The sequence below is a fragment of the Capricornis sumatraensis genome, chromosome 4, assembly GCF_032405125.1.
Source record: "Capricornis sumatraensis isolate serow.1 chromosome 4, serow.2, whole genome shotgun sequence".
Lineage (NCBI taxonomy): Eukaryota > Metazoa > Chordata > Mammalia > Artiodactyla > Bovidae > Capricornis > Capricornis sumatraensis.
In genome coordinates, this window is record NC_091072.1 from 23,873,371 (window position 1) to 23,899,675 (window position 26,305).

Here is a 26,305-nt window from a genome sequence, read left to right on the forward strand (position 1 = left end):
GGCATTCTCACTACTCTACATGGTAAGAGTTTAAAAAAAAATCATTTCTTTAGATGAGCCTATCTAGGCTGAGAGGTTATACAGTTTTCCCAAAGTCACAGAGCTAATACCTCTCAGGGTTGGGATTTGTGACTTCTGAGCTAGTAAATTTAATGCTTTCCTCAAGTGTACGTATTCATCATTGCTTTTATCCTGTGAACTGTAATTTGCATTTGGCTTTTGCATTCCCAACTAAGATTATTAGTCTTTTAGGGCAGGGATCCATCAGCCAGCATTTCTTAAGCTCTTTAGATCATGAAAAGCTTTCATTCAGGTTAACATTTCAAACAAGGGCTGCTGAGTTGAAGCCAGCTAGCCCACATCATCAGCCTTTTGTTTCACTACAGTGAAGTCACATCTCTTAGGAAATTCTATTCTAAGGGCAGCGCATAAGGTGAGAATTGTGTTTATCAATAGATAAAATCACCTTTTTCATCATTTAATGCACTTGTAAGTGCTTTCTAAATGGCTTTGGGTCTGCAACCCTTGTTGTTTCTTCTAGTCCTTAGATAATATCTCTCTATGGCTTTAATTCTTAGGTTTTTCAAATATGCCTGGCTACCTGGACAAGTATTTCACTTTCCCAAGACTATCAAACTCTCATGCCATTCACACATTCTTTGGCTGGCTTGTCTAATACGTGAGGACTGTTTCAGACTTGATTGAATCCATAAGCAATTTAATATAAATGACGTTTTAGGGTTATTGTTGAGCTCTGTCTAGTTTATTTATTTATTTTTTAATGTCTAAGGCATATGATATAACTTCATTGTACTGAATTTCTTTCTAGGTGTCTCTTCCCCAGTATGGCGAATTCCGACTATTCTACAGTGAATGGATGAATGTTTTAATGAACTTTCATTATCTGTGTGACATTGTAGCATTCTCTGACCTCTGTTTTCTGTATTATTTGTATATAAAGCCCAGTTTTAGTCATCCATCTTATAATTTGAAAGCTACAGAAAGTCGAAACAGTAGTATTAATACAAAGATGCCTGTCTACCCTTTACTAAGATTCATAATTTTAATATTTTGTCACATTTGATTTTGCTCATCGACTTAAAGGAAGACACACAGGAGTTGTGTGAGTTTAAGCTTTATACCCTGGGAGACAGCCACTCAGTCCTGAGAAGCTGCTCTGAAAAGATAGGGGAAGAGCCAGTAAATGTATGTTTTAGCTGGGAAATGCATGCAGTGAGGCACACAGTTTGGTAAAAGATTACTGCTCATCCCAAAGAACAGATATCTCAAGTTAATGATTTAGTGCTTTTCTGCTTCCGGGAAGATGCAAGAATCTGGTCATTGAAATTATTCCTGAATTTCAATGGTCTAACTACCTAAGGACCTGTTTATCCAAAGCACAGGGCACCTGGGCATTTTTCACCCTGAATTCCTCTCCATGGTAGTGTCAGTGGGTGACTGCTGTGGTTACAACTTAACTCTTATAGAACAGGGTGATGAGAGATGTTCTTTGTGTTTCTCTGTTCAGTCTTTAAAGTATAAGTAAAAAATCAGTCAGTCAGTTCAGTCCATCAGTCAGTCAGTTCAGTCACTCAGTCGTGTCTAACTGTGACCCCATGGACTGCAGCATGCTTGGCTTCCCTGTCCATCACCAACTCCCAGAGCTTACTCAAACTCAAGTCCATCGCTTTGATGATGACATCCAGCCATTTCATCCTCTGTCGTCCCATCCCCTTCTCCTCCTGCCTTCAATCTTTCCCAACATCAGGGTCTTTTCAAATGAGTCACATCAGGTGGCCAAAGTATTGGAGTTTCAGCTTAAGCATTGGTCCTTCCAATGAATATTCAGGACTGATTGCCTTTAGGATGGGCAGGTTGTATCTCCTTGCAGTCCAAGGGACTCTTAAGAGTCTTCCCCAACACCACAGTTCAAAAGCATCAATTCTTTGGTGCTCAGCTGTAATAGTCCAACCCTCACATCCACACATGACCACTGGAAAAACCATAGCCTTGACTAGATGGACCTTTGTTGACAAAGTAATGTCTCTGCTTTTTAATACCCTATCTAGGTTGATCAGCTTTTCTTCCACGGAGGAAGCATCTTTTAGTTTCATGGTTGCAGTCACTGTCTGCAGTGATTGTAGAGCCCCCAAAATAAAGTCTGTCACTGTTTCCATTGTTTCCCCATCTGTTTCCCATGAAGTGATGGGACCAGATGCCATGATCTAATGTGGAGTGTTAACCCAACTTCTTCACTCTCCTTTCACTTTCATCAAGAGGCTGTTTAGTTCTTCTTCACTGTGTGCTGTAAGCATGGTGTCATCTGCATATCTGAGGTTATTGATATTTCTCCTGACAATCTTGATTCCAGCTTGTGCTTCATCCAGCCTTGCATTTTGCATTGATGTACTCTGCATATAAGTTAAATAATCAGGTGACAATATACAGCCTTGACATTTTCCTTTCCCAGTTTGGAACCAGTCTGTTCCGTGTCCAGTTCTAACTTTTACTTCTTGACCTGCTTACACATATCTCAGGAGGCAGGTCAGGTGGTGTGGTATTCCCATCTCTTTCAGAATTTTCCACAGTTTGTTGTGATACACACAGTCAAAGGCTTTGGCATAGTCAATAAAGCAAAAGTAGACGGCTTACTGGAACTCTCTTGTTTATTCGATGATCTAGTGAGTGTTGACAGTTTGATCTCTGGTTCCTCTGCCGTTTCTAAATCCAGCTTGAACACCTGGAAGTTCACGGTTCACACGCTGTTGAAGCCTGGCTTGGAGAATTTTTAGCATTACTTTGCTAGCGTGTGAGATGAGTACGATTGTGTGGACCTTTGAACATTCTTTGGCATTTCCTTTCTTTGGGATTGGAGTGAAAACTGACCTATTCCAGTCCTGTGGACACTGCTTAGTTTTCCAGATTTTGCTGGCATATTGAATGCAGCATATTGGGCTGCGTATTGCTGGCTTATTGGGCTTCCCTGATAGCTGAGTTGGTAAAGAATCCACCTGCAGTGCAGGAGACCGTGGTTCGATTCCTGGGTCAGGAAGATTTGCTGGAGAAGGGAAAGGCTACCTACTTCTGGCCTGGAGAATTCCACAGGGTTGCAAAGAGTCGGACACGACTGAGCGACTTTCACCTTCTTTCACTTTCACCTTTGAAAGCACTTTGACAGCATCATCTGATTTGAAATAGCTCAACTGGAATTCCATCACCTCCACTAACTTTGTTCGTAGTGATGCTTCCTAAGGCCCACTTGACTTTGTATTCCAGGATATCTGGCTTTAGGTGAGTGTTCACACCATCATGGTTATCTGGGTCTTGAAGATTTTTTTTTTTTCTATAATTCTGTGTATTCTTGCTACCTCTTCTTAATATCTTCTGCTTCTGTTAGGTCCATACCATTTCTGTCCTTTATTGTGCTCATCTTTGCATGAAATGTGCCCTTGGTGTCTCTAATTTTCTTGAAGAGATCTCTAGTCTTTCCCATTCTATTGTTTTCCTCTATTTCTTTGCATTGATGTCTGAGGAAGGCTTTCTTATTGCTGCTTGCTTTTCTTTGGAACTCTGCATTCAAATAAGCTTATCTTTTTTTTTTTTCCTCCTTTGCCTTTCGCTTCTCTTCTTTTCTCAGCAATTTGTAAGGCCTCTCCAGACAGCCATTTTGCTTCTTTCCATTTCTTTTTCTTGGGGATGGTCTTGATTACCACCCCCCGGTACATTGTCAGGGCTTCCCTGGTAGATTAGACGGTAAAGCCTCTGCCTACAATGTGGGAGATCCAGGTTCGATCCCTGGGTCGGGAAGATCCCCTGGAGAAGGAAATGGCAACCCACTCCAGTACTCTTGCCTGGAAAATCCCATGGACCAAGGAGCCTGGTAGGCTACAGTCCATGGGTTCCTAAAGAGTCGGACTCGCCTGTACGTTGTCAGAACCTCTGTCCTTAGTTCTTCAGGCACCCTTCCTCTCTGCCTCTGGGTGGGGAGAGACCTGTATGCAGCTGGCTAGCTCTTCTTTGGTGTTTGCTCAAACCTTTGTTCTGTGAGTGGGCCAGGCTGAGCATTAGGTTGTTATGTTATGTTTGAGCCTTTGGCCGGAAAGTTCTCTTTTCCGCAGTTGCAGTTAGGCATGTATTCCCCCGCATGTGGGTGCGTTTCCTACTGTGTGGAAACTTCTCATTCACGACTCCCTGCCTAGGGTAGGTTTCTGTCCCTAACTCCTTTGTCTCTCTTTTTGTCTTTTATATTTTGTCCTGCCTCCTTTAGAAGAGAATGGGCTGCCTTTTGGGGGGCCTGGTGTCTTCCGCCAGTGTTCAGAAGTTGTTTTGTGGAAGTTGCTCAGCATTCAAATGATTTTTGATGAATTTGTGGGGGAGAAAGTGGTCTCCCCATCCTATTCCGCCATCTTGAAGCAGATGAGTCACATACCAGCATATATAGACATCATGAAATATCACCACTAAATATTTAAGTTTGCATATTTTAATATGACATTCTTACATAATCAGAATAACATCATTTTTAAATGAGTTGCATTAGTTCAATGATACAGTCTGCTTTTTCTTTTTATTAAGGAATTCAGACAACTTGCCTTGTATATTGTTCCATGATCTGGATTTACTTGATTGTTTCCTCACGATTAAATTCAGTGACTAATTTTTACACAAGTACTATAGCAATTATCTGTGTACTTTTTACTGCATTGTATCAGGAGACATATAATGTTCACTTCAATTCAGTCGCTCAGTCGTGTCTGACTCTTTGCAACCCCATGGACTGCAGCACGCCAGGCTTCCCTGTCCATTGCTGACTCCAGGAGCTTGCTCAGACTCATGCCCATTGAGTTGGTGATGCCATCCAACCATCTCATCCTCTGTTGTCCCCTTCTTCTCCTGCCTTCAATCTTACCCAGCATCAGTGTCTTTTCCAGTGAGTCAGTTCTTCACATCAGGTGGCCAAAAGTATTGGAGTTTCAGCTTCAGCATCAGTCCTTCTGATGAACACTCAGGACTGATCTCCTTTAGGATGTACAGGTTCTGTCTCCTTGCAGTCCAAGGGACTCTCAAGAGTCTTTTCCAACACCACACTTCAAAAGCATCAATTCTTCGTAGCTCAGCTTTCTTTATAGTCGCGCTCTCACATCCATACATGACTACTGGAAAAACAATAGCTTTCACTAGATATAATGTTAGTTCTTTCAGATACCAGAGGTGAAATCAATTACTTGATCGTGGTGGGGATCCCTGCATCTTTGTGTTGTACAAGTATATCCTTCCCTGGTAATAAGTGTTAGCAGGAGGTGAATAGGTTAAGAGGGGGGAATACTTAGAAATTATGTAACTATCCTATTTGTTGGTACTTTACTCAGTGATTGTAACATCCATTGATAATCTCTGCCTGAATTTGGTGTTTCATTGATGATTGTGAAGGGGTGATTTTGAACATTCTGTCTTTGCATCTACGTTAATTAGTTGGTATTTGTCTATAAAGGAGAGCTCTTCCTTCCTCCATTTTCCCCTTGGAGTATCTCTACTCAAAGCTTCTTGTTTATTCATTAACCCATTACTGTGATTATTCTTCACTCTTCAAGTTGCCCTAAATTTCCAGTGGAAACCAACTCCCATGTCATTGAATGCCTCTGTTAGTCTTTGCTTTCTGGCTCAGTAAAATATTCTAAGCCCACTTTATACTTATTCCTGGAACTGAAAGAAGCATTTCTTTTTCTTTTGAGGAGTCCTTCCTCCTTTTGTAGGAAACAATGTTTATAAAGCAACACCTGGGTAAGTTACACTCTTTACTGTAGCGATAGTATTGTTTTCAGACTTTTTTAATAGAGCTAAGATGTATGTACATATGTGTGTGTATGTATGTGTCATATAAATTAATAAAGACATATATATAACTTACTACTTAATTGGACTGACCCGATGGACGTAAGTCTGAGTGAACTCCGGGAGTTGGTGATGGACAAGGAGGCCTGACGTGCTGCGATTCATGGGGTCGCAAAGAGTTGGACACGACTGAGCGACTGAACTGAACTGAAGCTAATACTGTAGGGTTTTTCCTCTGTTTTCCTCATTCTGAGTTTTATCTGCTTTCTACAAGTTGAAACCCTGGATCCCACCAATATTATGCATTTGGTCATTTGGGCTCTCTTTCCGTATTTATACAGTTGTTGCAGAATTTCAATGCCAGTATGATCTTTGAAAACAAATTATGGACTGGACTTAGTCTCTGTGCCATTCCTTTCTTTTACCTACGTTATGTGTCAGTTTTCTTAGCATACAACCTTTAAGCTTTCTTGTATGTTTGTGTTACTAGTTTTCTTGAGAACAAAAATTCTACTGACTCATAAACTGAGTTGTATGTGCATGTTATATACAGTTTAGTATCTCTTATGTTCATATACATTTTTGCTGTAAGATATGTGTTGGAATCATATATTCATGTTAGAATAGTTTTCTGAGGAAAAAATAGATCCACAGAAAACATAGTGTAATGGACACAACATCTTTACCATACAAGTAGTGAGCTGTTCAGAGCCAGTTACAAAGTGGTAGTGAATCTTCAGCCCTTCAGAGGCATTGGGTCTGTTTAATATATTTCCGTGTATTAGGTAGTATCCTGAATACGTGTGGCACAACCAGAGAGAAATCACTGTCGAAATCTTGGTGCAGCATGTTGTTTACCAACTTTTCTCTCTTCAGCATACTAGAACCATAAGTAGTAGGTGGTTCTGCTCAACCCAGATCTCTCTCCATATATATAATCATCCGTAGAGATTAACTGGGCCTTCCCTGATAGCTCAGTTGGTGAAGAACCCACCTGCAATGTGGGAGACCTGGTTTGATTCCTTGGTTGGGAAGATCTGCTGAAGAAGAGATATGCTACCAACTCCAGTATTCTTGGGCTTCCCTTGTGGCTCAGCAGGTAAATAATCCACCTGCAATGCAGAAGACCTGGGTTGGGAAGATCCTCTGGAGAATGGAAAGGCTACCCACTCCAGTATTAATTTGATGTTTTATGAAGACATACTCTGATTTATCTGTGCAATATATTAAGTAGCTGTTGTTCAGCCACTTGAGTCGTGTCCAGCTCTTTTTGACCCATGGACTGCAGCACACCAGGCTTCCCTGTCCATCACTGTCTTCCAGAGTTTGCTCAAACTCATGTCCATTGAATTGTTGATGCTATCCAACCATCTCATCCTTTGCTGCCTCTTCTTTTGCATTCAATCTTTATAATTTTATAATTCAGTCTTTACAATTCATCATAAACATAACTGTAAAAAGCATACATTGGGATTTTGATGTCTGTTACTTTATAGGAAATTTGATTAACCTTAAAAAGAGAAAGCATGTTTTTTTAAAAATCCCTTCAAGGGATAAAAAGATAAAATACACATTCATTATGGGAGCTGTGTTAAGTATATACAACTATAGATGAGCTAATAATACTTGATGATAATATAAAATGTCAGATCATTTGGATTAAGTGATTTTTTTCTTGTTTTCATAATAAAAGATTGGAAAAATTTAATAGAAGAGCTTTATCAGACCTGTGCCCTGCAGTTGCTGCTTAAGCCTTTCTGGATGCTTGGCCATAACTTGACTGCCTTCTTCAGGCTACATGTGAATGGATTAGAAACGTTTACAATGTACCCTCCGTTCATGATCTTGCATCTCTAATATTCCTATGAACTATAAAAAAAGAAAATACTTTTTAGCTATCAGTGTTGGAAAAGTGCTTATTTAAGTGCTTAGAGCATTTGTGGTTCTCAGCTTTCAGTTTGAGGAGACAGTGAAGTTGGTAGGGTTCTAATAAGTACTAGTGATGCCTTTGCTCATTAGAATAAGCTCACACAAATCTTTGCAAGAAGCCAGTGACTTCCTTTGTCATTAGTTAGGCTTAAGCATGAAGAAGTTGGAAAATGGAGGGATAAGATGTAATGGAGTTAAGTTTAGAGAACAGGGTTTATGTTATTGGACATATGTTAATATTTGCACATTCCTTCTACCAAGTCTTTTATATTCTAAATAGACATTATCAACATTGAAATATGTATTTCTTAGGCTTATTGAATTACTTTTTGTGACAGACATATCTGGTTTCTAGTCCTATTGCTACTAAATTATATTCAACAGAAGAAAGCCCCATTTACCTTGTCAGTATTAAATTTTCACTAAGTATTGTATTTGTGTTGAAAAAAAATGTCATTTTCTCAGCTCCCCTGGAATTCTTTATTCCAGCCAGATGGATTCCTAACTAGAAGCAAAATGTGTAGAAAATTTTGCTGGTTGTTTTGGCATGGTAGATGCTAAAGGAGTATGTGTAAGAAACAGGTCATATCTTCATTTATATACTATTTTAATAGCCTCATAGATTTTCCCAACTAGACCGTTATAGTAACGTTCTAAGTGGTTTACAAACATTTATTTTCTCTTCCTATAATATATTATGCCCTCTGCTGCCAATTACAGCTTTCTTAATCAATATTTTACATAATCTACTTCTTTCAAAACACTCAGTAGCTGTTCACTATTTACAGAATAAAGTTAAGATCTTGTTTATCTTTCTATTGGAAGAGAGGTATCAGTTTCTTCTTTCCTATTTTTTGACATGAAACTTATATTCTATTATTTAACTACATAATACACATTTCAGACTGGGTAGTCTTTGTTTATTCTCTTCTCTTACCTTAATATCCTCTTCCGGTCCTTCCTTGCTTACTATTTAGCCCTTCCATTCTTTTCTGAATATTTTCACATTCACACTTTTGTCCCGCTGCTCTATCTCACTGTGATTTCCTTCTTTATATGCTGTATGGCACCTGCAGTCTGCAGTTTTTTTTTTCAGTATATGTATCTCATTTGTATGTTAGTGTGTGTCTTTTCTATTCTCTAACAAGCATCTTAGAGGTGGAGACTGTGATGTATCTCTTTTATTATTTGCAGAACATATGAAAACACTGAATACATATCATTGATGATTAAGATGTACATTCTGTATTGCATGTTAAATTGATATTAGGAACATATTAGGAGCTGTTTTAGTCATTATAATCTTTCAGGTCAAGACCACTATTCCTTTGACAAATAGCATATACTTGTGATGGTATATGGTGTGAGATGTTTCTTTTTTCCTTCTAAAGTATAGTGAAGCAGATTGATCTTGAAAGGGACATTGATCTGTGACATAAATCTGACTAAGCAGGCTTTTAGTCAGACTCTCCAGATTTCACAGTCTCTAATTTAGAGTTACTTAGGGTGTGTGGGGTTGTGTATGTATTGTATATATGCACAGACTCTGTAGGAAATTATATTATTCATCATCAAACCTTAAATACCTATTCTGGACTAGGTCTTAGCCACTGAACAATCAGTGCATAAACATAAAATGCATAAACAGAACAATATGTACATAAATAGCGCTGCATGGTAGCTGAGAAACTGTCGAGATTTGAAGGGGGGCATTTTGGAGCAAGCTTTTTGAAAGAATGGAGGACATATTAAGCAGAGGATTTAATACTTTAAAGCTTAAAGAATGAACACGGAGTGTCAGAGAGACCCTTTGAGTGTGTGGTATGTTCATATGGACATAGATTGCAGATGTAAATTGTGGCCAGGGGGTAGGAGACGTTGTGTTCTGTTCTGCCCAAGGTCTTCGTTATGTAGGCCGTTACCTAGGACTTTGGAGCAGAGGATAGAACCCACGGTTGATTATTGGAAATTAAACTGAGAACGTGGACAGTGTGGAAACAGAGTTTGACAGCAAAATGAATCCGTCTTCTTTGGTTTCTCAATACCACTTATCACATCTTCTTGTTTTATTTTTTTCAGAGTATTTCTAATTATCTGACATTTTGTGTGTAGTTGGATGAGGCATCTTTTTTTTCATGGAATGTATTCTTCTTGAGGTCAGGGCCCTTCCATTTATTATTCAGTCCTTCATTACCTGACACATTGTTGGCACTAGAATATATTTGTGGAGTGAATGAATGTATACCTAATAGAATCTAATAGGTCTGCAGTTGGTTATCACATGATGAGGGAAAAGTTCAAGATTATCCTAGTCATATCATTCCTTAAGATATTATATACAGATGTTGAATACTAAAATTTGATTGTTCTCTTCCTGCTTTTCAAAATGAAGCATTTTCATTTCTTAGAATATCATCATTGTAAGAATGCCAGTTTTTGAAGATTTGCCATTTCCCTGTTTTGTTTTAAAATTTAAAATGTGTTTTTGTGTAAAATGTTCCTTTGTATAAAAATAACCTGTTTTCCTAATTTGTAATGTCCTGTTAATGACTTATTTATTTTTTTAATGGGAGCACTGTTCTCTTCAAGTTTATCAGTCTACAGAAATGTTCAGGCTCACTTCATCATCAGTGCCAATTCACTGTATGACGTTACTATACATATTTTCTTTGAAAATAACTGGTGAATTTGTTGTTGTCTGATTGCTCTGTCATGTTTGACTCTTTGCAACCCCACGGACTGCAGCCCACCAGGCTCCTCTGCCCATGGGATCCTCTAGGCAAGAATACTGGAGTGAGTTGCCATTTCCTTCTTCAGGGGGTCTTCCTGACCCAGGGATTGAACCCTCGTCTTCTGCATTGGTAGGGGGCTTCTTTACCACTTAGCCTCCAGGGAAGTCCCGATATTATGTTCCATATGACAAAAATCTTACCAGATTTTAGAGCTCATATTCGTCCTAACTCTGTTTTCACTTAGGATTCGAAGAGAAGCTGTGAGGCACTGTTTAAACAGAGAGCATGTTCTCATTTATAAATATCACAGCTTCAGTTCATCAGCATCTTAAATTCTTTCTTTCTCTAGGGTCTCATGCCTGCTACTCCTGCTCCCTGAGATGTTCTTTCTTGAGCTCTTTGCAGCGATGGATTTTTCTCTTCCTTGGAGTTTGAGCATTAATGTCCCTTCATCTGAGAAGCCTTTTATAACCATGTCATCTAAGTAGATCTTCCATTGTTTTCTGTGATACAATTCTGTGTAATTTTTCTCTCAGCATTTATTTTAGCTTTGAATAATTTTCTCTCATTTGGTTGGTCTCCTCAGTAAAACCTCAGCTCCATGAAAGCAGGCCTTGGAACCTTGGAGATAGCTCACTTTTTGCTATTAGGTGCTCATGTTAAATGTTATTTAAGCACCAAAGCTTTACAAGCTTCTATTTCATTGAACAGATACAGAATATATATAATACAGATTTCTGCCTACTGAACATAATGCAGTTTCAGGCTGATGTTTACAGTGGTAGGTTTTTTGCACTGTTTTACCATAAAATGTGCCCTTAAGGTCTTTATGCTAAATGACCGAAGATCAAAGCTTTGTTCATTTTTAGCTCTTTTAAATAGATATATTTCAATCATAGCAATGTCATGTGGCTCCTTGTTAATAAAAAAGGGCTTACACTATCCCTAGCCCTTGCATTCACCTGTTCGCACAGTTAGCCATAGGCAATCTGTTATTGCTTTGGGTTTTCTTTTTTTCTTTTTAATCTCTAAAGGTTACTTTTGTATATTTCATACAGTACACTTAATCTTTACATTTCTGGCTCTAACAAGTGAGGATTTAACTCATCTCACCTCTTATCATTTTTATAGCTTTTTTCTTTTATTATTATAACAGTAAATAGCAACCTTCTGTTACTTATTCATAAGTGATATCTCTTGATTCCATAAGTTGAAGGTTAGCAAGTATAACCTCTCCTCCCCTCTTACCCACCAAATCCTGTTACCTCTATTTCTGTATTGTTACCTCTATTTCTATATTGTCATCGTTGATAGCATTGTCATCATTGATAGACCATCATCATGTCTGTCTGTAGGCTGACTTATTGTTTCCACATAAATAACATCAGTTGCAAAGTAGTAGGTTTTTATTATGGTTCCTTTTCTACAGTGTCGTGCTATTGCTTATAACTCTACTTCTGTGTAAAAGAAAATGTTCAAAATATTTAATTTTTCCCATTACCTATTAATCTAGATAATGATACATTTTAATTTTTTTCTTACTTAGACATTGCCTTTTATATTCAATTTGTTGTCATTATTCTTACTGTTATGGGGCCAAATACGTTTCCCTACAGTCTTTTATATCGTCCAACGCTTTCTAATTATAATGGTTGCTTAGAATCTATTCTCTTCTTCATCTCGAGGTCCAATTAAATTCTTGTTCTGATTTGTATTTCACAGCCTTGTAGTCGGAGCTCAGCTTTCTTACACATCTCCTGCCTTTCCTCCTGCACCGTATCCTGCCTAGTCATCCTTTTTTTTTTTTTTCTTACAGTTCCTTTAATATATTCTCAGGTTTTCTCATTTTTTTTCCCATTCCTAGTACCTTTCTGTTAAATATATCTTAAGGTAATTTCACATAATTTACATTTCTTCAAACATGTTTATTTCAAACTTCATCAGTTGTTTGGCTTGATGTAATTCTAGATGGAAAATGACACACCCTCAAAACTCTGCAGGCGTGTTCTGCAGGCACCGAGCGCTGCCGTTAGCCGGTCCAGTCCCCGTCTCACTGTTTGCCCTTGTTAAATACTTTTCTCCTCGGAAAGTCTTTAGGACCTTCTTTTTATCTTAACGTTCTAAAGTATCACAACATGTTGTTCTTTTCTTATTGCACTTATTCAGAACCTGGCAAGTAATTTAATTTGAATACTTAGTCCCTTTAATTGTATTATGTTTCCAGAAAGACTTCCTTTGTCTCTTCTCTTTCTGGAACTCTTTCTGTTTGAAAGTTGGATTTATTGGATTAAATATCTAGGTCCCTTTCTCCTTCCTCCCTGTAGCATAGTCTACCTATGTCTTTTTTGTTCTGTGAATTTTATTTAACTCTGTATTTGAGAAATTATACTTCCTCTTTAAAGTGCCCTCTCATTTTATTTGCTCTTTTTTATATGGCATTGTTATTTTTTTTATGACTACTGTTGGGAAAAGCAGTCAACCATGGGCTGCGATCATCCTGCCTGTTCTTGCTGGGCACACCAAGAAAGCAAAGGATTGTGTGTGCAATGACAAGCCTTAAGGAGTGGCGTTATGTCTTTCCCTAGAGCACAGAGTTGGTCATCATGTACTAGAAAAATAGTAAATCCCCTAACTCAGTAGTGCAGTCCTGTAACCCAGTCAGCTGTGTGTGTGGACATCCAAGAAGGGCCTTTTGTGTCATCCCGTGAACTCGGGGGGCCCAGGGAACTGGTGCATACAAACGTGAAGAATAAAGTCCTCTAGGTCTCTGACCCCGAGTCCTGTGGCTTCTGCCAGCACCTGAGACAGTAACAGGCTGGCTTGTTAGCAAGAGGAAACCTCCAACCCAGCAGCTTTGTGCTTCTCATCCAGTATTTTCCTAGGTTCTTCTGTATTGCCGTCTTCTTGGAGATTGTAATTTCGTCCATCAAAACTTTTCCACTAGCCTTATGTTTTCCAGGTATTCCTTGAAATCTCTTTATCTGCTGGTGACTCCTTTCCAAGTTTTTTTGTGATTGTAGGATTAGACCTTTTTCTATCTATATTTCTTTGGGAGAGGGACTTACCATATCTCCTGTGAAGAGTCAACTACATGGAAGACGCTCCCTCTCCTTTTTTTAAGTTTTAGCAATCACTGTTGCTTCATTTTCCATGACTGTGCCTACATCCTTTTGCAACCAGCCTTTCCTTATTTCTCCTCCGTGCCTACATCAAAAAATAGAGCTTCTGTATCTGGTGTATCAACAAAATGTCCAATAGAAATGAATTCAAAATAAGAGTAAAGATGCTCTTAGAGGAGGGCTTGTTTGTGGCATTTGGTTTAGCTACTCAAATCTTTGCTTACTTTTAGGTGCAAACGTAAATGCGTTTTTAGATAGATAGAATACATAAAGGTGGAGTATAACTGATATTTACAGTTTTAAAACATATCCATGATATTTATTTCTCTGTTAAAGTGAATTGTAAAATTCTTAAAAATTGCTCTGTGCTTTTTACTAAAAATCATTAGAAGATTTAAGTTATATATATATAGGAAATGGCACAAAATGATTTTATCCCCTAGAATAAGAGTTGTCGTGCTTCTTATACAAAGGGCCAGGATGAGCTTTTTGCCCTCACACATTCTACTAGAACTCCTCAACTCTGCCCTTATGTAGCTTAATAGCAGCCGCAGCAATAAGTAAATGAATCAGTGTGGCTGTGTTGCAGGAAACCTTTATTCATGAATGATAAAAATTTGAATTTTATATAATTTTTATGTGTCATGGAATATTCTTTTTTTTTTCCCCACAGCCATTTAAAATATAAAATCTGCTCTTAGCTTGCAGTCCTTACTAAAGCCAGGGTAACTTTTGCCTCAGAATTCCTCTTTTATTAATAGCTTTGTTAATATTTGAATGCTGATAATGTTTCCACTCTGTCCCATTATCCTTATCAGACTAGCTAACGAAGAATATCAAATACTGGCTAACTCCTGGCGCTATTCATCTGCCTTTTGTAACAAACTCTTCTTCAGTAAAGTGGACTATGATGAGGGAACAGACATTTTTCAACAGGTAAGAGAGTTATATTTTGTTTCAATAGCATATTTATTAGAGTTGATTATGGTTGATACGTCTTTGTGTGCCAGGTAAAAACACAGTTCAGTGACTCCAATGAGTAGTTACTAAATTCTGTGATATGATTAATTACAGTTAATATTATCTTTATCAGTACAGTTTTTGCCATTAGTGAATAAACACATTTTAGCTTTTCCATCATAGAGGAAATACATTTTTTTTTTTTTCCCCATCATACAGTGGCAGTTTACATGCTGCTGCTGCTAAGTTGCTTCAGTCGTGTCCGACTCTGTGTGACCCATTAACTTTATTTTGATATTTAATTGTATGTGCTTTGGGTGGTATTTTGCATAAATTTGTGAAATTTTATACAAGATTCAAGGTAAGTTTTACATGGGGCTTCCCTGGTAGCTTGATGGTAAAGAATCTACCAGCAATACAGGAGACAAATGTTCAGTCCCTAGGTCAGAAGATCCACTGGAGGATGAATGGCAGCTCACTCCAGTATTTTTGCCTGGAGAATCCCATGGACAGAGGGGCCTGGTGGGCTACAGTCCACAGGGTTGCCAAAGAGTAGGGTACACTGAGCAACTAAATAGCAACAATAAAGTTTTACTTAACCTTTAAGCTGTTTTAGGGGGATAAAAGGTCTTTAAGGGGGGGTGAGTGTGAGTGAAAGTTGGTGTCATGTCCGACTCTTTGTGACCCCATGGACCATATAGTCCGTGGAATTCTCCAGGCCAGCATCTTGGAGTGAGTAGCCGTTCCCTGCTCCAGGGGATCTTCCCAACCCAGGGATCAAACCCAGGTCTCCCGCATTGAAGGCAGATTCTTTACCAGCTGAGCTATAAGGGAAGCCCTTTAAGGGGGGTAATTAAGGTTAAATGGTGTCATAAGGATAAAACGAAATCAGCGAAGAAGAATGAATTATCAGTCTGAAAGCAAGCAAGCAAAAATATTCACTAATGGTCCACTTAAAATTAGCTTGAGTCTAAATGCTTTTTCATGACCTGGTAAAGAACTGGGTCAGACAATGTGAGGAAAAAAAAGAGACGAGAATACCCAAACTAATCCATGCTGGGTACTGCAACGAGTTGTACATTTGAAGGCATGGTCAAGTACTGATAAACACAAAAAATTAATAACTATAGGTTAATAGCAGGGATCAGGGAGCCAGACAGTTGAGCTCAGATTTTATCTACATATTTTATCATCTCCATATATTAACTTTGTATTCTTGGACAAGGGACGTAACCTCTCTATACCTTAATGTCTTCATGTACGAAACAGATAAAAATGATATATTTCTCTTTGGATTGTTGTGAAACTAAATGAAAGAAAACACATGAACCACTTAGAAGTGTCCCTGGAATATAAAGACTCAATGTTAGCAGTGATGATGATATAATCTTGACAGATTTCAATAGGATTGGTATCCTTATAAGAAGTAGGACATGAGTCTTTTTCAGTTAGTGTCTCATCCTTATGACATCATTCAAGGGGGGGGGTTCAGTTCGGACGTGAGTCTGAGTGAATTCCGGGAGATGATGATGGACAGGGAGGCCTGGCGTGCTGCGATTCATTCAGTTCAGTCGCTCAGTCGTGTCCGACTCTTTGCAACCCCATGAATCACAGCACACCAGGCCATCCTGTCTATCACCAACTCCCAGAGTTTACCCGAACTCATGTCCATTGAGTTGGTGATGCCATCCAGTCATCTCATCCTGTGTCGCCCCCTTCTCCTCCTGCCCCCAATCCCTCCCAGCATCAGAGTCTTTTCCAGTGAGTCAACTCTTCGCATGAGGTGGCCAAAGTATTGGAGTTTCAGCTTCAGCATCAGTCCTTCCAATGAACACCCAGGACTGATCTCCTTTAAGATGGACTGGTTGGACCTTCTTGCAGTCCAAGGGACTCTCAAGAGTCTTCTCCAGCCCCACAGTTCAAAAGTATCAATTCTTCGGCACTCAGCTTTCTTTACAGTCCAACTCTCACATCCATACATGACCACTGGAAAAACCATAGCCTTGACTAGACGGACCTTAGTTGGCAAAGTAATGTCTCTGCTTTTGAATATGCTGTCTAGGTTGGTCATAACTTTTCTTGCAAGGAATAAGCGTCTTTTAATTTCATGGCTGCAATCACCATCTGCAGTAATTCTGGAGCCCCCCCCAAATAAAGTCTGACACTGTTTCCACTCTTTCCCCATCTATTTCCCATGAAGTGATGGGACCAGATGCCATGATCTTAGTTTTCTGAATGTTGAGCTTTAAGGGGGGTATATAAGGTTAAATGATGTCATGTAGAAATTTGATAGTCCTGGGCTTGTTAGGGACTTGTTCAGAAAGTAAATTGTATGTGACTCCCTTGTGATGGCTGAGGCTAAGTGTCTGACAACAGACCAGGAAGTCAGAGCTGTGTTAGAGGGAGCTCTGCACTAGCAGTCATGTTGGCTGTAACTGTTTCGTGTGCACCTATCAGGAAAACACACATGAACAAAATGTGGAGTGGGAGAAAGGAATTGGTGACTGTGTTTTGTTCAATTTAGTAAAAATTACTAAATGTCCATAACATGTACGCTCCAGCTGGTACTGCTGTATCTTTACCTTGAACCATGATCTAATGTTTGTTGTTACTTGAATTTTTTTTTCTCATTGTTGCAGAATGTTGAACTATATATATTGTAAGCTGGGGCCAAAAAGCTCCTTGCCTTTCATTTGAAGCATTTTTCATAATTCTTGAGCAGCAAGAATTTAATCTATATCTATGCTTTGCAGTTTACTCTACAATGCAAATTAACCTCATGTTTGTTTTTAGATTATTATTAATAAACACCATTTATACTAGGGTGGTGTGTGTTCAATATACTTTTCAAATGAAACTTGCCTTTAGAAAATAATTAATGAGATGTAACCATTTTAAGACAGTTGAAATAACAGAGGAGGTGAACAGAAAAATTTTTTTAAATTAAAAAAGAAGTCAATATACTTGAAATTAATTACAGAATATAATTATATCTCTTATCAAATACCAACCTTTTTGTTTAACAACTGCTTAAGAAGTGAAAATCATCCGTGTACTCCCAAATTACAGTATTTGTTTTTCACTTTGAATCATTTCATTCTCTAGTTGTAGAATTCTAGAAAATAAAGAAGGAAATGACCAATGAAATAGATGGATGCAGCTGAGAATATGAATGATGTATGTGAAGGTTCAGCAAACTTGGCCTAATTCATAAGTTCTTTTCTATTTAGCAGTATATCAAGATGAATAAAAACAGTAGTTAAGCTCTGGAAATCCACTTGGATTTTTCATAATAAATGCTGTCTTTCCAAAATTCACGCAGGAAAGAAAAGCTGGGATATTAGATTTAGTCTTTTTATCTCGTGTTTTACAGCTCAACATTAACTCCGCTCCTACGTTCATGCATTTTCCTCCAAAAGGCAGACCTAAGAGAGCTGATACTTTTGACCTTCAAAGAATTGGATTTGGTGCTGAACAACTAGCAAAGTGGATTGCTGACAGAACGGATGTTCATGTATGTTTTTATTCCCCGAGGTTTTAATAATAGGCTAATTAGCTTGTTTTGGTATAACATTATAATAAGGCCACAGGATTTTTTTCAGTTTCTCCTGCTTTAGGAAAACTGCATCTGATAGCTGTAAGCTGAACTTTGAGTTAGGTGAATTTAAATAATAAATGAATAATGGTTCTTAAAATATCAATGAACCATTAAAGAATACATGTTAGGCACAAAGTAATTTCAGAGGCTAAAGAATATACTGAATATTGCTCAGTGGTCTTAGTAATCAAAGACACTCTAATTAAAAAACCAGGTGTATAATTTTTATCTATCCTTTGGGCAAATAACAATAGGATAATACCCACTTTTCATGAGCCATATGAGACAATGTCACTGGCATACGCTGTTGTCAGGACCATAAATTCTAACAGTATAATTCTTCCCTTCCTTCCCTTCTCCCCCAACCATTAACTATGGGGAAAAAAATTATACATTTTAATAGAAGAAAATCACTCAGAAATCAGATATCTAAAAATGAGAATTGAATTAAATGTGTACAGTCTAGACAAACAGTGGTATGCAACATTATTTGACATAGAAAGAAGCTCAAAGGATAACAAGTGAAAAAGTAGGATAGAAAAACAGTATTTATAGTTGATTTAGAAAAGCAAAATATTACTATATGTAAAATGTTGATGGTAGTTAATGTCTATGTGGAGGGCTATGGCTATTTTGTTCCTTAATGTCACTAGAATTTTTTACAGTGAGCAATTCTAACCAGCTATTTTAAAATTACATTTCCCTTAGACATAGTACAGGGATATTAATTTTGTGTAAGCATATTTCTCATTTGAGATAGCTGTCTCTCATACTACTATCATTGTACATAATATAGGTATTAATGATATTTTGGTGAAAATATTTAGGCAGATATTCAGTTCTACAATGTATCATTTATTTGGTACAAAATATTAAATGTAACATTGGAAAGTACTATTAGTTCTTTATAAGAAATACTCAGGTTAGAATAATTTCTGATTAAAACTATTTATCACACTTATATGTTGTTGACAGATCCACATTCGTAAAAAAAAAATACATATTTGGAAATAATTTCAAACTTTAAGTAGTTCTACGAATGGAAATAGTCTCGTCTCAATGTATACCCTATATCAGGATTCACATACTCTTAACTTTTTATGGCTTTTGCTTTGCCATTCTTACTCTCTTACCCATCCTCACCCTGTCTCTACACACATACTTACATACCCACACACATTTTTTTCTGAATCATTTTAAGGTGTATTGTCTTTCCTAAGAAGTACAGGACCATACAGTTATCACGTTCACAGACTCACATTAATATACTACTTCTGTTTGAGCTTCTGTACATATTCTAGTTTTCTCAGTTGACCTACCCTCTCCCTCCTAAATAGTAAGCTCCCTGTATGGAGACATTGAGGGTCATGCAGATATGCTGCTCCTCATGAAAATTTTCTCGGTATTTAGCATCCATTGATGACTCTTACCTGATCCAGATTCCATCATGCTGGTTGTAGAGTGATGATGTTCCCGTTCTAGCACTTTGTCCATATTTCAGATTGATCCTTGGCATTTTACTGTAAGCAAGAGCCCTCCCCTCTTTGTATTTCACTCGTTCATTGGTACACAATCTTATATTGTTTTTTCCCTCCAGTGATTGTTAGTACTACGCTTAAATATTTTGGTACCAAAATTGTTCTAGGTATGATTAGTGGGAGCCCCTTCATGCTGGCCTCTTTGTTCTTGTAAAGTATTTCACCTTGTAAAGTAAGTTGGGTAAATAGGAATCCTCATACACCACTTGTGGGAATGCAAAATAGTGCAACCACTTTGGTAAACAGTTTGACAGTTCAAACCATTAAGCATAGAGTTTCTATGTGACCCAGCAGTTCTACTCCTAGGTATACATATGTAAGAGAAAAGAAAACATACACTATGCAAAAACTTATGCAAAATGTTTACCGCAGCATTATTCATACAGAGCTGTAAGGAGCAAACAACCCAAATATCCAACTGATTATTTGGCTAATGGATAAGCAAAGTGTGATATCCACATGAGGAAATACTAGCCATGAAAAGGAATGAAGCAGTGGCACATTTTACAACAAGGATGAACCTTGAGAGGATCATACTGAGTGAAAGAAGCCAGTTACAAAGGACTGCATGTTATATGAAATTGCAGAGTAAACGTATGGAGTCAGAAAGTAGATTGATTAATGGTTGCTTAAGGCTGGAGGGCGAGAGGAGTAAGGGAGTGGATGCCAGAAGGGAATGGGATTTCCTTTTGAAGTTATTCAAATATTCTGATACTGACTGTGGTGATGGCTGTACTTATCTGAATATGCTTAAAAAAAAAATCACTGCATTGTACACTTTCAGTGGGTGGATTGTATGGTATATGGATTAAAGCTCAATAAAGTTGTTTAAAAGAAAATGTCTTAAAAAATTCCAATATGAAATAATACAAGTAGTAGTCCCCCCATCTCACCCCTCCTTTTTACCAGATGATCCCGTGTTTGGGATCATCATGCTCATCTGCTTAATCATCATGAACCATAGCTCTGGGTTGAATATAAGTAGGTTTTGCATATATTTAACTGTATTCACCTAAAAGCACCAGAAGAGCATGTTTTGTTACATAGCCATGATGTTTTAGGGCATATATTTTTGACTCATAAAGAACAAAAGGAATGTTAGTGCCTGGTATGAAAAGTAAAGTGGTACCTTTCTGAATTACATGTGTTAAAGATCAGAAGGAAAAGAATATCAGAGAAAAAATTAATATTTTTCTTTAACTTTAAAACGTTTCATTGTGTTGTTACAGATTCGTGTCTTCAGGCCACCCAACTACTCTGGCACCATTGCTTTGGCTTTGTTGGTGTCACTTGTGGGTGGTTTGCTCTATTTAAGAAGGAACAACTTGGAGTTCATCTATAACAAGACTGGTTGGGCCATGGTGTCTCTGGTATGTTAACACATTCACCCTGTTTCTTTGGGTAATGGTCCAAGTTGTATAATATTAACAAAGTGATCCAGATTATAACTGTAATGAAAATCAAATCTGGATTAGAAGAATTAACTTTTAGGACTTAGGTGCTATAACTTAAGTTCACCGTTAATGTAGATTGTGCTCTCTTCCTTCAATTTTCACAACTAAAATGTAATGTCTTTCCATGTGTACTTGGCATATTACGAGTGCTAAATAAATGTTTGGTGAATACATTTAGAAATACACTAGGGATTACTGTATTTTTACTAATTACACTGAAAATACTTTTAGACTGTTTGAGTCTGAAGCACTTGGAAATGTACTCATTCAGCAGTTTTTTCCCAGCAACTCTCTTCTTTTGTCTCTACTATGTGCCTGATAATTATTAGGTACCAGGGATATAAAGGTAAGACATACACCCCACCTGATCGTAATTCACTGCAGGGATACTAATCATACTAATCAAGAGATAAAGTAAGCACACAGGATTAGAGGATTACATACTACATAGGAAGGACACCTAATCTTGAGTACCAAAAAGTCATGACAGGCTTCCTGGAGTGTGTGACATCATTCATGTTTATTAGGTTAAACTAATAGCCATTATATTAAAATAACATGTTATTAGGTTAACAGTATCTTAAAATCTCTAGCAAATATCTGAGTAATGATGCCTACAGTCATCTGCTCTTCATCATTTTACTTGTGATCTTGGTCAAAGCATACGGAGAAAGAAATACAGGGAATAAAAAACTGTGAAGAAAGAGATGTTACTATTTACTTAATTTGTGATTTGCCTATATGACTGTCTACATGAAAATTTTGTCACAATTTACAGAGAAAAATAAAATTAATACTAGAGTTGAACAGTGTTCTGGATTCAAGGTCTCCAGTAATCATTAAGATTTTTATACCGTAAACAATTTCGATGATTAAAAATAAAATCTCTTTCCCAAAAGGAAGAAGAAAATAATGGTACTTCAATGATAACTTAAAAGTAACAAAAGATGTATAAAAGATTTATAAACAGAATATAAAAAATGAAGCTATTTAATATGTGTATGTATCCATATATATGCGTTTACAGCTAAGTGTCAGTTTGTTGGCTTTACCTTCATGCGGTAGCCCTCCATCCTTCCATTTTTCAGCGAACAGTGGTGTTTATGACTGAGTTAGATACAGTAGGACAGACTGATAAGTGAGCATCCCAGGTAACTCACCTTAAAGCACCCATCATGTGCAATAATAGCTAATGTCTTGAAATTCAAGGAGATCCTCTGTGGCTTTGTGGTAGAGAAATAAGATTTTGAAGTTTGGATTTTTTTTTTAGCGTGAGGAAGATTTTTCAAGGAAAGTTTAACTAGGTTATCAAAACGTGAGAAAATATTAAAGAGATTTATTAGTTGTACTCCAGTTACTGTAATTGGATCCAGTGGGTGATCTCAGTCACCATAGTCATTAAGTTTAAAAGTGTTTTAGATGTTGCTCAGTCTGGTTTTCAGGTTGCTTCATGCAGTTAAGCCACCCACTGTCTTGGTGAAAAAAAAAAAATGCCTTCTTTCAAAGTGTTGTTGGAAGGTTAAAATTCCTTCAGTATTTCAGCATTATACCAAATTTTGTCACTGTTTCAGTCTACTGAAAAACTAAGACTGCTTACAGTGTAACCATGTGTCTGCAGTAGACTCAGATGATAAGCCTGCCTACGCTATTCTCCCTCCTCACAAGAAGTGGCTTCCCTGGTGGCTCAGTCAGGAAAGAGTCTGCCCGCAATGTGGGAGACCCAGGTTCGATCTCTGGGTTGGGAAGATCCCCTGGAGAAGGAAATGGCAACCCACTCCAGTATTCTTGCCTGGAGAATTCCATGGATGAGCCTGGTGGGCTACAGTCCATGGGGTCACAAAAGAGTTGGACACAACTAAATGACTAAATTTCACTCCTCAAGAAGAGACATAGAGTAATTACTGTAAGTAATAATGGACATTAGGGCATCTCTTCCTTCTTTGGGGGTTATGTTTCTTATGCTTATTCTTTATAATAACTATGAAAAGGAATTTCTGTCATCATCATTTTACAGACAAGGAAACAGATTCAGTAAACTCAATTTGCAGAACCTCACACCTGGGATAGGATTCTGTGTACATCTAACTTAAGACTTTGTACTTTTCACAGTGCTATGTTTAGTTGCTCAGTTGTGTCCGACTTTTTGTGGCCCCATGGACTGTATCCTGCCAGGCTCATCTGTCATGGGAATTCTCCAGGCAGGAATACTGGAGTAGGTTGCCATGCCCTCCTCCAGGGGATCTTCCTGACCCAGGAATCCAACCAGGGTCTCCTGCATTGCAGGCGGATTCTTTCCCAGTTGAGCTACCAAGGAAGCCCTTTCACAGTGTTGAGTTCTCCAAATCTGGCCTGTGCCTTATACGCTGGATGTTTAATCCAGTGGATGCAGTGAGCCATTACGACTCTAAGTAAATGTCTAAGAACATTTATATGGCAAATAAATGTTAGTACTTAAATGGTCAATTCTCTCACACCCTCTGCCACATCACACAGATTTTTTTTTTTTTCTTTGAATCCTTGAAAGCTAATGAGCTTGGCATAACAGAAGATGTTCTAACATTCATAGACACATACTTGAGAAGGAAATCTTGGCAGGTATGTCTACTCCCCAATGGCAGCCTTTCAGAAGCCATAACAGGCTGCAGAAAACAGACATGTTTTCAAACAATATGCTTGAAAACTCTGAATATAAAATGTTGAATTAAACAGATTTTTTTTTCTCATCTGCTGATGGCTTATGAAGCTTAAACAGTGAGGTCAGAAATAATTTAAATCCCCTTTACCATTTTCTGTCACCATTACCACCACCAAACTTGATTCTTTGTAAAGCAAAACTATTTTACATGCAAAACTGGGTTTGCCCAATTCCAGTCCTTTTTAATCCAATTTTTGAGATATCCTTACAAAGTTAAGAGGCCATCCAAAATGCTGAATCATTTACTAAGATTGCTAGACATTTATTTATTTAAAACAACCAATATCTCATTCTTCTTTGGAAATGATATATTTTGAAATAATTCTTGGCAAAATACTGTTATCTGATTTGCAGAAACGCTGAAATCCTTGGCTTGCACAGTAAAATGAAGTTCTTAAAATAAAAATAGTAATGAACTCTGTACAACAGCGCAGCAGTTTTGTAATGTAAAAACTGTATGCACAAGGAAAATAATGAGGAAAGCAGTTTGGTGGAGAATTTCTGTGTCTTAGTAAAGAACTAGTATACATACAAGTAGCAGTTGTGTCTTACCTTTGAACACATGCTGGAGTACCTCTGAGTCCTTAATTCTGAGCAGACTATTCTAGGGCTGGTAATTTTTTTTTTTCTTTTTCATTATTATTTCATATTATTGTATATGAGTCATGGGATTAAGAATCAAGTGTATGCTGGGGAGAGAAATCTATTCATAGTGCTCTAAGGTGGAGGATAGAGACAAAGCTTGCAATTTCCTGGCATAGAGGAAGTAACATATGCAAATGTTAAAACATACATAGATATTATAGCTTCCTGGTTTTGAGCTTTAAAAAAAATAGGTGAAGGAATAGTCATAAGTTGTTCTTGGTCTCATGCTTCCTAGGGGGAAAAATGCTTGTTAACGTATATATTAGGTACTGTTGGTTGTTTATAGAGCTAAATAAAGCATTGGTTCCGGTTTGGTTTCACTCTGCTTTCCAAACTTCCTCCACCCCCTTAAGATGGAGGATGATAAAAAGCCTACAGAGTACCTGTTTCATGATGAGTTTAAAGTAGAATGGTTGTGTAAAATGCTATGTTTTGTAGCCCTTAATGCAGAGCTTTATGGCAGGCTGCTGCTAAGTTGCTTCAGTCGTGTCCAACTCTGTGCGACCCCATAGACGGCAGCCCACCAGGCTCCCCTGTCCCTGGGATTCTCCAGGCAAGAACATTGGAGCGGGTTGCCATTTCCTTCTCCAGCGCATAAAAGTGAAAGTGAAGTCACTCAGTCATGTCCTACTCGTCACGACCCCATGGACCACAGCCTACCAGATTCTTCCGTCCATGGGATTTTCCAGGCAAGAGTACTAGAGTGGGTTGCCATTGCCTTCTCCTACGGCAGGCTAATGCTCCTCATAGATGACTGTCATTTCAAACCAGGAGTATGAATGTGATGAGTAGTTGCATCCATTTCAAACACAAAAACCTCCTAAAAATCCCCAATTAAAATTGTGAAAGATAAAAACATCATTTAAAAAGATCTAATAACCCAAGCCTTATTATCACAGTAAATCTCAGTAGGATAGAAGCTGTTCTCTGCTTTTTAACACCAGTGCTCTGCATTGTAGGATGATTCATATGCCATATTTCTTCTGTCTCAAACACATTATATTGGTTTAATTATGTTCTATGAAAAATGTAAGCTCCAGATTAATATATTTATTACTACATAATTTTCACAATTTATGAAAGTTTCTTTGGCATCTATACATTATGTTATATCAGTAGAAATGTGTTTTTTGTGAGCATTCTGAACTACAGGGCAGCTCTGATTTCAGAGTGGAGTAAGCTCCTTTTTCTTTCAAATTTTTCTTGAATAAAATTATGCATTAATACTTTGTAATATCATACAGGTATTATCTCTGTGGCATATTTACAAGTGAGAAGCAAATAACTGCTGATAATATTTGTTTCCAGTGACGTAACTTCTAACCAACAGCTTTTCCCATTAGGTAGTTGAATCATTTGGCCATTTGAAGATAGGTATGTCTGTTTATGGACTTCCCTGGTGGCTCAGACAGTAAAGCTTCTGCCTACAATCCAGGAGACCCAGGTTCAATCCCTAGGTCGGGAATATCTCCTGGAGAAGAAAATGGCAACCCACTCCAGTATTCTTGCCTGTAAAATCCCATGGACAGAGAAGCCTGGTAGGCTATACAGTCCATGGGGTTGCAGAGAGTCGGACACGACTGAGCAACTTAACTCACTCACTCATGTCTGTTTATAGGTAATTTTTGTATATAGCCAAATGTATAATTTTGTTCATGTCAGGAGTATGACAACAATATAATGAAATGAGTTAATATCTTATTAGGGTATACTTTTCTTAATACGTTTAGCATTTAATTTTCTTCAATGAGGAGAGGTAATGGCCTATATAAACTCAGACATTTAAAAGTTACTCAGATGAAC

The 26,305-nt window shown here is 37.7% G+C and overlaps 1 protein-coding gene across 3 annotated transcripts in view; it reads left to right on the forward strand.

The window, feature by feature from the left end:
* TUSC3 (tumor suppressor candidate 3) overlaps nucleotides 1-26,305 on the forward strand; it is a 220,239-nt gene that overhangs the window by 100,586 nt on the left and 93,348 nt on the right. For all 3 annotated transcript variants that reach the window (XR_011144816.1, XM_068970022.1, XM_068970024.1), the window contains exons 3-5: nucleotides 14,431-14,548; nucleotides 17,946-18,086; nucleotides 20,938-21,078. Coding sequence is in view for 2 of the 3 variants with exons in the window: in XM_068970022.1 (XP_068826123.1) it covers nucleotides 14,431-14,548; nucleotides 17,946-18,086; nucleotides 20,938-21,078 (400 nt within the window). In the remaining variant the exon portion in view is untranslated. The remainder of the gene's footprint in view (nucleotides 1-14,430; nucleotides 14,549-17,945; nucleotides 18,087-20,937; nucleotides 21,079-26,305) is intronic.